Genomic DNA, 15231 nt, shown 5'->3' with positions numbered 1-15231 from the left:
CCAACCAAAAACCACAAACAAAAGGGCTTTCCGAGGGGTGGCACAGCCGGGGTGCCGCGACTGCAGCAGAAACCACGTGTTAGAGACCAGGAACAGCTCAGGACAGCTTCTGCTTTTGCCTACTTTGATTTATTAATGTTGTCCCTGCCCGGTGTGTTGTTTTACACGCTCCGGTGACCCCTTCCTGCTCCTGACGCACCAGCTCGGAGCCCTGCAGCTTCGCCTGTGCGAGCGAGACGCACGGTCGGTGTTCACAGTGGTGCCAGCCTGGCTTTTGATGCTATCCACAACCTTTTGCCCACACATTGTTTCCATTACATCGTTTTTATTACACGCTTTTTCCTTACATCAAGCCCGATCCCCACCTTGAGTCCTCCTGTGCCTCAGAGCCAGGCAGAGTGGCTGGAGTTGGGGTGCAGAGCGATGATGAATTGTGGGCAAATAGCTACGAGGAGGGGGGAAGAGCAGAGGTTGGTATTTGGGGGATTAAAGTCCTTCCTGCTGCTGGTGGGGGGCATGAGGGAAGGGGTAGGGAGCGGGAAATGCATGCATGGGGCAATCAGTGGGCGCAGGCCAGCCCTTATTCCCTGCCAGGGCTGCCAGGCACAGCCCAGAGTCCCCAGGCACAGCCCAGAGTCCCCAGCCCCGTCTGCTAGCCCGGAGTCGGTGCCCCTGCTCTGCTGGGAGCACCCCCTGGTACCCTGAGCACCCCAGCACAGCCTCCTGCACTTCTGGGGGACCAGCGCATCTCCCCAGCTCTGCCCTCGCTCCCTCTGAACCCTCTTCTCCGGCTCCCCAAAGCCAGGCGGAGCCACCCAGCCGTCCCCAAAATGCACAGGGGACGGTGCGGGGGGGAACACATCAACACTAACCACACCGGCCCTCGCGGCCGCGCTACCCTACACAGCGGTACATGCACAGCGGCCGCCCGGGCGCCGGGGAGGAGGCCCAGGCTCTGCCTTCTCCTCCAGGCTCCAGCCCCAATAAATATCCAATAAATGGCACCAGTTACACCCTCGGGGCGCTGGTCTGGGGGGGCAGGAATGCCCGTCAGTCGGGGAGCAGCTGCTCCAGCTCTTCCTCGTTCAGGCCGTTGGTGGTGACGATGTGGTCCAGCTGCTTCATGTACCTTTCCAGGTCCTGCATGAAATGGGGGATGCGGGCTTTCTCCAGGACTCCAAATTTCTTCAGTCGATTCACGTCTTCATAGGAGACCTGATGGGAAGCAGGGAGACGGGGTGAGCCCCTCCACCCACCCATCCCAAACCCTGGCAGGTGCCAAGGAGGGCGTCTGGCCCCCCTGCAGCCCCCCTGGGTCACCCCCCCACTGCCCAAACACCCCTCCTGCCTGTGGGGAGGCACCGGCAGAGCTGCTTGAGGGGTGTGGGATGTGCAAAGATTTGTGGTTTTGGTCATTTTCTGTCACCGCAGGGACAGGCGACAGCAGGAGTGCTGCGGCCAAGGGAGAGGGCCAGCAGTGCGGCCGGCAGAGCTTAACCCACTGAGTTAAGCATCTCCTGGAAGGTCTCCCATGGAGGAGTATGGATTATCCCATCCTTCCTTGCATCCTATCCAGCATAGCCTTTTCCCTGCTCCACCGAAACCCATACATGCAGGGAAAGGCCAAGAGCTGAAGGGCTTCCAGCCAAGGGCTTGTTTTTGGGAAGCCAGGGGACCAAGGGAGCCCATGTGAGCTTTAGGATGGGATGAGGCTCTGGCATCAGCGCCCCCGCCCCGGCCGTTACCTTTCCAAGCGCAGCCAGCAGCGGGAAGTCGATGGTCTGCCGATGGCGCAGGATGCGGAGAATCCCGTCCAGGTAGACCTGGTCCTTACTGAAACAGCCTGGAAGAGCAGGAGAGGCTGGGGAGCAGGAGCCCGGCTCTCCACCGCCTTCCGCTCGCCTGAACGTCTGCTGACCGCAATAACCGGAGTGATGGCACTGCACCAGGGTGACACAAGCGCGCCGGGGCTCAGGCATTGCTGGTGCCATGGCCAGGACCGCTGGGTCCCAAAGGATGAGCGCTGGGGAGCAGCGCCGGGGACCACAGAGGCAGCCGGGTACAGCGAGCGCCCCAAGCCTCTCACTGGGATGCTTTCACCCTTCCTCCCAATGGATTTTTTTAATGGTAAACCACTGCAAGAATCTAAATGCATCCCCAGAAATGCTCATTTTTTCCTCTCCTTTGGCTGCTACCTCCCCGCGAGCTTGTGCAAGTCGCTCCCATCAGACCGCAATCACCTTATGGGGCTCCCCAGGGTGCCCCATCCATCCCCACCTCACCCTGAGCAGCCAAAGAGCTGATATGCCGGGACTGCAGGTAAAAGATCACTGCTATAAAGTGTAAACCCGTAGGAGAGCGGTGCTGGGGATGGGGAGGGATGCAGTGGGGGGCAGAGCCACCATTTCAAAGGCCGCCATGGCCACAGGACCAGTGATGCTCAACCCACCCAGCAGCAAAACATACCCGCCTCTGGTTTTTCTTTTAAAAACAAAATAAAATCCCTTCCAAAACTTGAAGGCTTTGTACCCCCCCCCGAGCGGTACCTGGCTGCGAGGTGTCGGTCTGGCCCCGCTTCGCCCGCACGCAGTATTCCCACCGGACGCTGGCGTCCTGGACGTACTGCTCCAGGTCCTGGAAGAGGGCGGAGAAGGAGAGGCGGCTGGCCCGCTCGATGGTGTAGTAGAGCAGGGCTGCCCGCCACAGGAAGGGCTGCTTGCGGAAGAGGACGCTGTGCAGGCTGGCCAAGCCTTCCTCCGTGGGGTTGGCGGGCTTCAGGCTGTACTGCTTGCGGCCCTCGGAGCTGTGCCAGGGCTGGCGGGTGTTGTTCACCCCCCGGATGTAGTGGGTGCCTGGGGAGGGGGGACGGGAGCGAGCGCCGTCGGCCGCAGCCTCCAAAAAGCTCGACCCCTGGGCCCCCCACCCCACCCCGCCGAGTCGCTGGGGTTGGGGCTGAGACCCAGCACCCATGGGTGCCAGCTTCAGTCTTGGCTGGAGATGCTGCCATGGGACATCTGCTTGCTCCGGTGCCCAGGGCGGGGGGCAGGCAGAGGCACATGTCCGACACCCCCTGCCCCACATGCGGAGAGGGACCCAGGTGGCCTCAGCCCCTTCCGAAACCCACCCAGGAGCACCCCCTCCAGGATGCCTCCTTGCAGAACCCGGTGGGTATCACCTTGCCCCGTGGACCCCGCAGCCCCCAGGCCGTTACCCCGGTGACAGCCAGAGGATGCTCACAGCATCCCCCCGGCTCTGCCCGTCACCCCGCCGCTGACCTATCTCGTGCCGCAGCATCCCCTCCAGCCAGTGCTGCCGGGCTCCGGCCAGGTTGATGGCCAGCGTCGGTCGGCTGTCCTCCACCATCATCACCGCCTGGGACAGGAGGTCATCAGTGAGCTGCACCACCACCTGCAGAAGAAAAAGAGGCAACTGGCATCAGCGCTGCCACAAGAAGGAGATGCTCAGCGGGGTCTTGGCTCTAAGCAGAGGCTGAGACCGTGGCGAATGGTCAGAAAAAGCCACCGACGCCGCGGGCGGCACTGTCCGGCACTGCTGCACCATCACCAGCTTGTGCTGCAGCTCCCCAAAGAAACCTCAGCTAGCAGGAGCAGGCAGGGAGGGCACTGAGGGGGTGCCGAGAAGAAAGAGATGATCCCATGGGAGAACGAAATAACTCCTTTAATCTCTTTACAGCCAGCAAACCCGAGTGGGCACCGTGGGGGGGAGCGGGCAGCTCCTAGGCAGCCTCCTCCAGCATCCCTCTGGCTCCAGTATCCTTCCCCCGCCCACGGCTCGTTCCCGTGGGCTCCCCACAATTTTATGGCCACACATGACGGGCATCCTCCGGAGACCTGCCTGCTTCCGCTCCAGCATCCCCACTAGCAATGGGACGGTGCAGTAAAATTGGTCACCAAAACAACCCCGCTCTAAACAACCAACAGCGCCCGCTTTGTTATGGGGTCCAACCTCTAGACCCTCCCAGTAAACATCCCACGAGGGAACCAAGGCTCTGGCTCCATTTTCATGGACTCTCCTGCGGATTCTCCCTTTCGAGGCTCCAAGACACGAGCAGTGAGGATGGATCCACACCAACCCACCCTCGCAGCAGGAACCGCGTCTGCCAGCCACGATTTGCGGCAGGGACGGGCAACGCATGCGCAGGACTAGTGACTATCTTTATACAGAAAAAAACAGCTATTTTGGGAAACCCGGCTATCGGAAGTGCTGGAGCCAAGACAGCTGCTCTACGTTAACATGGGTTAACGTGCCGGCCAAGCAGCATTTTCTGGCCTGCAGCAACTCGAAGCCGCAGCATCGCCGGAAGAGACAGCCCCGGGAGCTCTCGCATCCGAGGTTCGGCCGCGGCAATGCTTGTGGCCTTCGCGCACATACCAATTTCATCTCAAAACCCTTCTGCCATGTCCATATTAACTCTAAAAAACATCTATTATTTCACAGCTGGCACTTTTCAGGATGAAAATGTGCACACGCATTACTACGTGACAATTCTTCTCTTATTTAAAAAAAAGGAGAGGAGACTGAACGGGTTTGCTTTAACCCAGATTTATTATTGTGCAGTGATGAAAGCCAAAAGTGCAACGTAACAGAGCAGAGTCTACCACTGGGCAAACAAACGGCATAAAAATACTTACAGTGCAATTGCTTACCTGAATTAAAATATACCAGCGTGAAAGAGAATCCCGTCAACTCCGAGAAAAGACTTCTGTTCCCTTCTGACTTGTGTGCATCCTTGAGCTTTATTTCTGCTCCAGTAAGCAAGTCAAAATAAAGAAGGGTTGCAGGTTTGCTGCCCTCTCCCGCATCCAGCCATGGACCTTGGTGACCCGGGACAAACCGAGGCGGGGAACTGATCTGGACTAAAACTGGTTTTATGCTCTAGGTTCATTTCCAGCAAGATCATCAGCCCCGGCCACATCAGCTCTCACGGGGGGGGCTCTTGGCGAGGAGAAGACTTTTGGCAGCAGCACCAGCTTCTGCTAAAACAGCCCCCTCTGGAGCTACAACAGGCAGGGAAGGTTACGGCTTCACCCCAAGCAGAAATAAGGAGGCAGGAATGAGCTAGGTTTTGGTATGATTTTAACCAATTCCCATCTCTTAGGTCCGCTCTGTGTGATGGGAATACAGCCTGGACATCCGACACGGCAATCCTAAATGTGACTAGCGGAGGCTGAAATCCTGGGATGCGGGAAGGGAAGGGGAGAGAGCCATGGGACAGAGTTTAAAGCAAAAGAAAGAAGATGAGGAATACATTTCATCGCCGCAGCACTTTTCCTGCTCCCTCGAAGATGCTGCAGCACAGAACTGGTGCCGGGACCCTGCGACAGCCCCTGGTCCCCAGGTCTTTGCTGCCCGACCTGCGGCTCTTACGGGGAGCGCTGGAGACGATGCACTGTGTCAGCCGGAGCTCCGCTACCAGGATACAGGATGCTCGGCTGGCTGGGAGCAGTCGCAAGGCCGGGTCCACATCTTGGTGTCTTGTCATGCTTCATTGCCCCTATACACAAAAAATAACACCCAAAGAGGTTGGAATTTAGGAAACTAGATGCAGAAAAACTAACTTCTTCCCTAGGATAAATGCTCTTTCTTACACCTGCTTTCCCCCAGCCTATTAAAAAAAATACACGTCCCCCCCGCCCCGAGCTCCTCCTCTCTGCTCTTCTCCATCTTCCAGTTGTTCATCCTTGGCCACGTTACGCTGGATTTCTCCAGGCGCCATTCCCAGGCGACACGGATTCAGCAGCTCCGGGTCCCCCGTACCAGCGGGACCTGGTGCAGAGGGGTCAGCCCAGCCGGCGGGATTTGGGAGGCTGGTGCTCGCTTGGCATCCCCCCCAACAGTTCAAGTTTCCCTTGTGCAATTTCAAAAGCTCTCTCGCTCTGAAAACAACACTCAGAGCAACCCGCGCAAGCGAAATATTGCCTAAACCCAGGAGTTTAACTATCTTGCGTGTTACATGGATAAATGCTCCACGCAGCTCATCTCTGCCGTTCTGGTGACCTCCAGCTCTCCCTTCCCATCTGCACTGGCACCTTAATTCCCACCCCTGAAGAAAACTCTTTTATTATAACCCAAATATCTGTCCATCACCTGTCCATGGCTTTTTCCCTCTGCTGTACCGGGAATGCCGCATCCCACATCCTACGCTGCACCTTCCCTGCTGTTACCCACCCGAGCGTCCTACCAGGCCTGAGCTTACCTAAAGCAGAGATACGCCCCGCTTTAATAAGCGTTAAGCAACATTTGCAACTGAGTGCTCTGGCTTTAGAAGAGTTGATTTTTATATTCTTTCGGAGGGGCTTTCTGCTACAGGACAAGTCAATGGTCACCAGGCTGGGCATTCGCGTCTTGCGATGGCACAGGGCTAAAGCCACAGCATCAACGGGCTGCTCACACGATTCAATGCGAGCACCAAATGAGCTCAGCCAAATTGTAGAAAGGCAAGTGCTGTCCCTCAACCTTCCCTATCACCGTGCCCGAACAGGAGGTAGGCTGAACAGTCCAAACCCCAATTTTTTCTTTTTCCTTTTCCTATCTGATCTCACTATGCACAGGGTGAGCAAAGAGAAACGCAGCAAACAGCTGGAAAATAAGAGGCGGCCGAGGATGCTGAGAATGCGATGCTCAGCACTGAAACCAGGTCTTGCACGAGCCCTTCTGAGGGCCTTTCTTCATGAAATGAAGACCAAAGCATTCCCTGGGATACAGCGTCTGGAGGAAGATCCAACGGCACAGAAAAATCTGGTCTGCAGTAAGCTGGGACACTGCTGGAGGCTGAGCACAGAGGGAAGGGTGTAGTTGAAGCAACCGGTCTGTGTTTTCAGGAATCAAGGAAAACTCCATGGAAAAACATCCCAGAGCCTTTAGAGGAAGAATTCAAGTCAAAGGGAGCACTGTTGATTTTTTTTTTCCCCCTCTCTAATGGTGAAGAAAAGGTAAAAGGCAACACAGAAACAGCAACACTCAGCTCAGTTATATGGAGTGGAAACTATCGTTCCCTGTGCAAGAGCTCGACGGCATCAAGCGAAGAGGTTAGGAAGCAGATTCAGGACGAAGAAGCATCAGCAAACGGTGCAGGCCACCGCACGAGGTTTGCGGCGGTTCACGCTCAGGTAGGCAAATTATCAGCAGGGGTTTTGCAGGGAGAAACACCCTCCTCCGCCTCAGGAAGACACAGAGCTGCCACGGCCCAGAGAGAAATTCCCCATCCCTGTCCTAAGGCTGCAAAGATCCTGGGACAGAGCTGGGCAGGGGAATGAGGGATGGAAACGGACTGATCCAGGGGTTGGGAAACGGGATTAGACACCGCTCGGAGAGGAGGAGGGCACCTGCAGCCGCGGGTACAGCTGCAGGTCGCAGCACCCCGGTGAGAGCCGACGATACGGATGCGCCCAGGGCCACCACGGTGAGATGACGACGGGCAAAACCCCACGATGTCATTCTTCAGATGTCAGTCTAATGACTTTTCAGAGGCATTGGCTTGGGTGATTTTATTTTTTCCCCTTATTTGATAAATGTGGTGACACAGTGTTGTTTTGTCGTATTAAACAGAAGTGCCAAGAACCACCCCATGCAGAGCCAGCCGTCCGGGAGCGACGGGAAGGGACCCTCAGCATCATCAGAGACCGCAGCTTCGCACGCTCCCGTTACGCTGCCCACAGCCCTTCTCCGGCTGCAGCAGCCCATCCGCCCGCTGAGCAGCACCACTTGCCTTATTTCGGAACCCTCCAGCTTTGCAGATGCTGTTACAACAGGGGCTGCGACTTCAGCCAAAGTCCTATTCCTGGAGCAGCAACGCCAGCTCTCCAGGTTTGTGACCTCCCTCGTTCCGAGCAGGATCCCCAGCGCATCCTCGCGGTCCACGAAGCTTCTGCTCAGCTTTTGTGGATGTAACGACGGAGAAAGAGCTCGTCCCCAGGAACCGAGGGAAGACTGCTGACGGCCCCCGCGGCACGGGCTCCTGCCTCTCCTCAGCTCCCCGGTGCTGCTCAGGACCTCGCATGCCAAGAAAGCGCCGGCACTGAGCAGCTGAGAGGTGGAGGAGCACCACCGATGCGATCCCAGGAGATGCTAGCTAGCGCTATTTAGGCTAACAACATTTCACAACCCCAGGGATTGCCATGCAGCACTTACCAACGGGGCCAGGGGTTTCTTTGCTGCAAGCTGGGGGCTCGCCGAAATCCGTACGGAGACCTCTGAGCTCCGGCAGCGTCACCTCGGTCCTGAGCCAGAAGAAAAGGAGAAGAGCTTCAGGATCTGCAGCTCGGACCCCAACAAAGAAGCTTTTGAAGATGCAAAGTTAATTATAGCGCAAATACTTACCCACGAGCACGCTGCCTGCGGTGCCGGAAAGCGGGATCCTGCCTTCGCTGATCGGCGCCAGGGACAAAGGGCAGCTGCCTGCAGCGACTGCCGCCAGCCTGGCCGCGCTGCCTGCCAGGTCTGCCTGCAGGCAGCACAGGCAGCTGACGCGTCAGCGGGTCGGTCTCTGGGCTAACGCAACCCCCCGTGCTAGAGTTTCTTCTTCTTTTTTTTTTTTTTTTTAAGAAAGCCATCAGGATTAGTACGTATCGGGGAAGCAAACGGCACGGCAGAACAGACGGGGCACAGCAGGTGGAAGTCAGGAATTACAGATACAGGCGCGGGGAGGGAGATGAGACACATCTGAAACTGCCCAGCTCCCCGACAGGGAGTTAAATTATCAGCGACGCAGAACTTTCAGCAAGTTTTTGTTCTGTACGGGGAGCAAGCTTTGCCAACATGGCTGTATCGAGAGCAGACAGAAACCCTTCCTTCTTTCCCGCCCCACAGAAATTCAGCAAACTTTGTAATGGCTGGGAACGAACAAACCAATGCTTTAATGGTTTTAAAAGCACTTATCAAAAGTTTCGGCTAAAAGGGCCACGTATCTCGCACGCCGATGTGCAAACGTAATTACTGAACCCTGCGTTCCCTTGAGCAAAGGGAAAATTACACAGGGCTGGAAGGAAGCCAGTTGTACACCAATATGTATGAAAAAAGATGGCTTTCTGCCCAGCCAGAGCTAAATTCGGGTTAGATTAACGGAGAAGAGCAAAATAGCTGAATTTAATCAATTAATAAAAATCAAGAGATGATAGACCACAACGAAGTGTAGGTCTGTAGCCTAAGTGTAGACTACACATAAGCGTAGGTCTGTAAGTAAGACCGGCCAGCTGCTCGGTTGGGTATTGGGACTGGTTCTGGGTACTAAAAGGCAGCTGAATTAGAAGAAGAGATTTGCAGAAATCCTTTCTGTCCTAAGCAAAGGTTTGGGAGGACCAAGGTGCCGAATCCACACCCCAGGGACACCCCCAGGAGGGAGCAGGGCAAACCAAGGGGGCTGGAGGAGGAACATCCCCTGGCCAGGCGGGACCTTGGGGAATCGCTCCCTCCCGCTTTTGCGGGCATGAAATGCCCTGGGTACCGCCGAGCAAGTTGATGCTTCAGGGAAATGTTCGTGAATAACCCTGTTTGGAGATGGAGGTGAAAAATTCAGAGCTAGGAAAAATAGGCTGGCCAAGAGGCAGCGGTGAGGAAGCCCCCGGCGCCAGCCAGCACCGCATGGCCTCCTGCCCTGCAGCCAGCAGCCAAAGGCAGCACCTCGAGCCAAAAAAAAGCAAAGTCAGGTCCAGAGATCCCTCTCAGCGCTTGAATCCTGGATGGTGGAAGCGTTTTGCCCACACCTTGCTGGCAGAAGGGGGGAAAAAAAAGCCCCTTAACCGAAGGTGTGGGACATCCCGCGCTGGATGCTGCTGGGGGCACAGAGAAACCAGATTAAGAGATGCTGAACATCCCCCTCCCTTCATCCCGCACGGCTACCGTCGTATCTTAACCACGGATTTCCCAGCCTTAAAACCCGAGGTTGGGGTTTCAAAGCTCCGTAAGCCGGCACATCCCACAGGACAGGAGGAAATTTCTCCCCCCGGCTTTGCTTTTGGACATGTGAGCGAAGGCAGCTGTCGGAGATGTCTGCCATACCGCCGCTAACAGCAAGAGATGACTTCCCGACGGTAATTGATGCCTCATGCATGTAGCAAAAGGCTCCTCACACAGCCACGGAGGCAAGCAGCAGCTCCTCTCTCTCTCTCTCAATCGTAAAAAGGGAGAAATACACTGAAAAATAGACACTGAAAAATATACGCTGAAAAAATCATGGGAAATTGGTGGGGAACCAGCACCCACATCCTAACGCCGGGGTACAGCGAACGCAGCCAAGCCGGAGATGAAAGGACACCACGGCTCAGAGTAGAAAAGTTTCTTCTTTGTACCCAAAAGACTTCTTAATCTGAGTCCTTTTTATCAGAAAATAAATATTTTGCAGCTGTATTTTACAAGCGATAATGCAGGGACACGGATTACCTCTCCCACGCAGCCTTCCTTCTGCATATACTTTCGGATCACGGACCAGATCTGGCACTTGCTCAGCAGCCTCCCGCCCGTGGCGACTTCGAAGCTCTCGTAGGTCCCGTACTTCTCCAGGACGGCACGAATGATCCGGATCGCCTGTCACAGGCAGAAACGAAACATCAGTGCAAACACCCTCCCCGCTTATAAACGCATCTTAAAATCCCACGTGCAATAAAACCCAGCGGAAAGAATCCCTGATAAACACCTGTAAAGTGAGACATGGTTTTTGCGATATCTAAAAAGCCAAGGAGACTGAGCCAGCTGGAGGTGGCCACCAGGACAGACGGACACCTAACGCAATCAGCATGGCCCACGGTATATTCTTTCTGCTTTTGATCACCCTCGCAAGCATCTGTTGTGGGAAGGGGGCAAAGCAGAAGCGAAACAGCATCGTTGCAGCATCCTACCTCCGGAGGTTAAAGCCATGATTATTTTAATCTTTTCTGCTTTCACTTCTCCTTTCAAACTCTAGCGCTTGCACAAAGAGGTCTAGCTTATCAGCTTGCTTTTTACTCTGTGAGTTTCTTATTGCAGCGCTGGATTGCAAGCCCGGCAGGAAAGCTGGGCATCACCAGCATCGCCCTGACGCTGCTTCCTCTTCTTCGGCCGAGGTCTCAGCACCAACAGCCTTCTAATAAAAGCAGCACGTGCTATTTTATTAGCATTAACATTTATGGAGCATCTATAAAATACAGGCATTTATTAGCACGTTTCCTTCCCAAAAAGTGAGTTTGCATTTTGAAGCAATGACTTTCTCCAGCCTATTAATATATACCCCCACCCAGATGATGACGACTTTGCACGAGTTCTGGAGTTTCTCCAGCAGTTTTCTTGCATCTGTAAACCTGCCTCAGCTCCTGCTGAGCTTCCCAGCCCAGGACCAAGCGCTGCTCCTCGCTGGTGCGTGCTTTACCTCCTCCTGCTGAGCAAACCCCCCCTTTGCTCTTGTATGAGGCTCTGGGCAGCGGCTGGAGCCCTGCAGAGGAGATCCCATCCCCTCCCTCGTCCCTAAGGTCACCCAGGATCAGGAGATGGGTGCTCACCACCAGCACCAGCACTCAAACCATCCAATACCCCGTAGAGGGGCTTCGTGGTCTGCGTCTGGTGAGCAGCCTCCCTACCCCAGCAGAAGGTCCTGATTTTTCCATCCCTGAACAGTTTTCTCTGCACAGCTGGTTTTTATTCTCGAGTCACTTATTTTGTCTTTCCAGGAGAAGTCGTGCGGGGTTTTTTTGTGTTGTTGGGTTTTTGGGTTTGTTGTTGCTGTTGGGTTTTTTTGTTTGGGTTTTTTGTTTCATTTGCTGAACGATCAGGATCATTTTTGCAGTGCCGCAAGGTACCTCCTGCTGACAGCGGCAGAAAAAGGACCATTTCTTCCTCCCGCCTCTGCTCAGCCACTTGCTCTCTCCTCCCAGGGGACCTAAAGCGCCGAGCCAAGAGAAACCCAGCACAGCTGGTGCCCAGGACTAAGACACCAAAGAGCATGCTCCTCACCGTCCTCCAGCGCACGTCCCGGCGAGCAAAATTCCTAAGATACCAAGCTGAAAGTTCCGAGAGGCTGCTGAGCATCCCCGGGCAGCCCGAAGTCATGCACCCACCATATGCAGTGGGATAACAAATCCTCCAGCCCCGGCTCCGTGCTGGTGCTGCTCACGTTCCCGCGACAAACCGGCGACGTGATCTCCGGGGCGATGAGCCTCCGTGGGGCTAGAAGAATCCTTTTGATTTCTTTAAATTTTCTATTAAAAAAAATAAAATAACCCCCCAAGCATGTGCAGAGCAGCTGGTGGAGCGGCAAGCTGGAAGCAGAGAGCTGATGTTGGTTTGTCTGCTCTTGTCCAAGGATGCTGGCTTAGCAAATTCATTTAAGCTCCATGATTAATGCAGGTTTTTAAAATAAAAGGAGTTTATAGCTACTAGTTAGCTGCAAGGAAAAAGGTTTCCCAAAATAAAAGAGACTGGAAGGAGGTTACTGCAGGGTACGAGCAAAGGAACAGTGACACGAATACCGTCCCATTGCACCATCACCGGAAAACTTGGGAGAAACATTGGTAGAAACACTTGACACTTAATATCTCTTGCAAAGGGTTTTAGGACCCAGGATGACACCACTCACACTGGTTACGAACACTTAATTCCATTCATTCAAAGTAACGCGCAGAGAAAAAGAATCTCAATTACTCATCTTTTACTATATTGTAAGTCAACTGTACCAAAAGAGAAAGCAAGGGGGAAAATAGCTCCAAACAACTCATTCTACCGCACTACTCAGAGAATGAAATGCACTTAAATGCAGGAGGAAAACACTGCAAAAGCCAGCGAGGTCTTTACAGGAGTCAGACCGTCTCCCCTGCAACAGCATCGCTGGCACCAGTTTATCTGGGGCAGAGGTACAGCAGGCGCTGGAAATGCCTAACTGCTTAGAAAGTTGTTTACAGAAAGAGCCTGAATCATCTGGATAATAATTCAGGCAGAGACGTAGGAAGTAATGCAAGAATAAGTAAACATTCCCAAAACAATAAATAAATCGGTGAATAAGTTGTTATTTGAAACACCAGATGTAAGCTCCCGACTAGGAGGTGTAAAGAGACGCCTCTGGCGTGCAAGTCTGAATTCAAGATAAGAGGTTTTTTTATCTCCTCCCTCGGATGCAGCTAAAAGGGGTCCATGTGGCAGAAAGGATGCTCTTGCCAGGGGCGGGATGCCCAGTCCGAGGAGCAAACTGGTTCTGGGGCACCGCCAGGCTCCCAGCTCCAAACCCAGAGCGAAGGGACGGAGCAGCTCCATTCCCTGCCTCGCTCTGCCTGCATCCAAGAAAGGCTCGTTTGCGGGCAGAGCATCAAGCAAGCACGCTCCTGCCTGTTGCCTGCTGTGAAACGGCCGGGTGCTGTTTGCTCGCTGCCATCCACACATGGTTACGAGCCGTGGCAGAGAGCAAGTCGGGAACGTTTCAGTAGCCTACGAGCAACGGAAACAGTTAAGCAAAATAATACAGGCTCCTTAAGCGGAGTCTACACCAGCTATTATCATTACTAACCACGTTTGCTGATGCGGTAAGGGTGCTGCCGCAAAAGACGACCTTTAGGCCTTCCAGAAAACAAGCCAGACTTAACCCACCGGGTCCTTCAGGCTAAGGACCGCTTCCCATGCGGTCACCCACGCGCTCCAGCTCCTTGTCCGTTATTTCTACAGCAACAAGTGTAAAAAAAAAAATAACAGCAAGGTGTCCCTGATGGCACATCAGCTCCTAACCACCACCGCGCATCCGGAAGCAAGAACCAGTTTGATGCTGGTAGCATCACCCAGCACCAGTATGACCATTGCCCATGCCAATCACAGAGCATGTACTACTCCTGCAGGCAGGCTAAGTAACTAAAGCAGAGTTTTAAGAACAGGGCGAGCGTGCTGACGGCAGGATACAAAAGGTGTCGAGCAGAACAAGATCGGGCAGCGGCCTGGCAGCAGAAGCCGGGAAGGAAAGCAGGCCACGAGGTTTCACGTCGACCGTGGACCAGCTCCTGGCTGGCCGGACCACGGAGCGGTCCCACCACGATCCATCCCGCTGGCACCAAGCCGGTGACACCGCCCTACGCGAGGACACCCACACCTTCGCACCCGCCGGGTTACCGCCCTCACCGGGCGGGAGGAAGGCGGGGAACGGGCGATCCGGGGTCCCCCGGTTCCTCCTCCCAGGCCGAGCATCCCTCCCCGCAACCGCCGTGATGCTCACACACCCCCCCCCCCCTCCCCGAGACCAGCAGTACCGGCAGGGGAATCAAGGCACCGGGGGCTCCGGCAGCTGCCCGCACCGATGCTCGCCGCCCCCCCCGGGCAGGCAGGCGGACACACCCAGGCGCGGGCAGCGCGTGACCCGCCGGCCCCGCCTCACCTGAGCGACGAAGCGATCGGAGGCGGCTCCGTACTTATCCAGCACGGCGGCGGGCACCGGCTCGGCGTACTCGAACTGCGGGTCGTAGGCGAAGCTGGCGCGGAAGAACCGCTCCCGTTCCGCCTCCACGTTGCGGGGCCGCAGCGCCACGAGCAGGCAGGGGCTCCGCCGCCCGCCGCCCTCCTCCCCCCGCCCCCGCGCGATGTGGGGCAGGGAGGCGGCGGCGCGCATCCCCCCGCGCCCCCCCACCCCTCCCGCGCTTTCGCTCCGCCGCATCCCGGCGCCGGTTTCCGACAGACGCCGGGTTCCCCGCGGGCAACGGGACGCGGGTCCCGGTGCCGGGGGCGGGGGGGACGGGCAGGAGCAGAGCGGCGGGCCATGGCGGTCGGGCAGGCGCGGAGCGGCGTTGGCGCCCAGCCCTCCGGCCGCCGCCGCCGCCCCCGGGTCCAGCACCATGGCCTCCAGCGCGGTGGCGGCGGCGGCGGCGGCGGCGGCGGCACGTGGGCTGCGCCGGGCCGACCCCCCGCGCCGCCGCCCCGAGCACGCGCCGCGGCCCGCCAATCGGCACCGCGCCCGGCAACGCCGGAGCCAATGGGAGCGGAGCGTTTAGGGAGAGCCCCGCCCCTCCCCGCCGCGCCGCGCCGCGCCCCGCCCCGCGCGGAGCCCGCCCTGCCCGCGGCCGCGGTGCGGAGCGGTGGTGGGGCCGGGTGCGCTGCGCTCCGCAACGGGGCCGGGGGGGGGGGGCGGGGGGCTCGGGGCGCCTCCGGTCGCGTCGCCAGCCCCGGTTGCATCGCCAACCCCGGTTGCATCCCCAGCCCCTTGCATCCCAGCCCCGGTTGCATTCCCAGCCCCGGTTGCATTCCCAGCCCTGGTTGCATCGCCAACTGCATTTGCAT

The 15231-nt window shown here is 56.5% G+C and overlaps 1 protein-coding gene across 1 annotated transcript; it reads right to left on the bottom strand.

Annotated features, from left to right (window-relative positions):
- Nucleotides 1–124: 124 nt before the first annotated feature.
- On the bottom strand, nucleotides 125–14791 carry MATCAP1 (microtubule associated tyrosine carboxypeptidase 1). The gene is made up of 6 exons (XM_050903961.1): nucleotides 14336–14791; nucleotides 10399–10542; nucleotides 3276–3408; nucleotides 2547–2852; nucleotides 1746–1843; nucleotides 125–1215 (listed from the first exon to the last, which is right to left on the bottom strand). Exons 1-6 carry the CDS (start codon nucleotides 14789–14791, stop codon nucleotides 1051–1053), a joined length of 1302 nt encoding a protein of 433 aa, XP_050759918.1. The 3' UTR covers nucleotides 125–1050.
- Nucleotides 14792–15231: the final 440 nt, after the last annotated feature.

This window comes from Gymnogyps californianus, chromosome 12 (genome assembly GCF_018139145.2).
Source record: "Gymnogyps californianus isolate 813 chromosome 12, ASM1813914v2, whole genome shotgun sequence".
Classification (NCBI taxonomy): Eukaryota; Metazoa; Chordata; class Aves; order Accipitriformes; family Cathartidae; genus Gymnogyps; species Gymnogyps californianus.
This window is presented reverse-complemented; position numbering and strand designations above follow the sequence as displayed.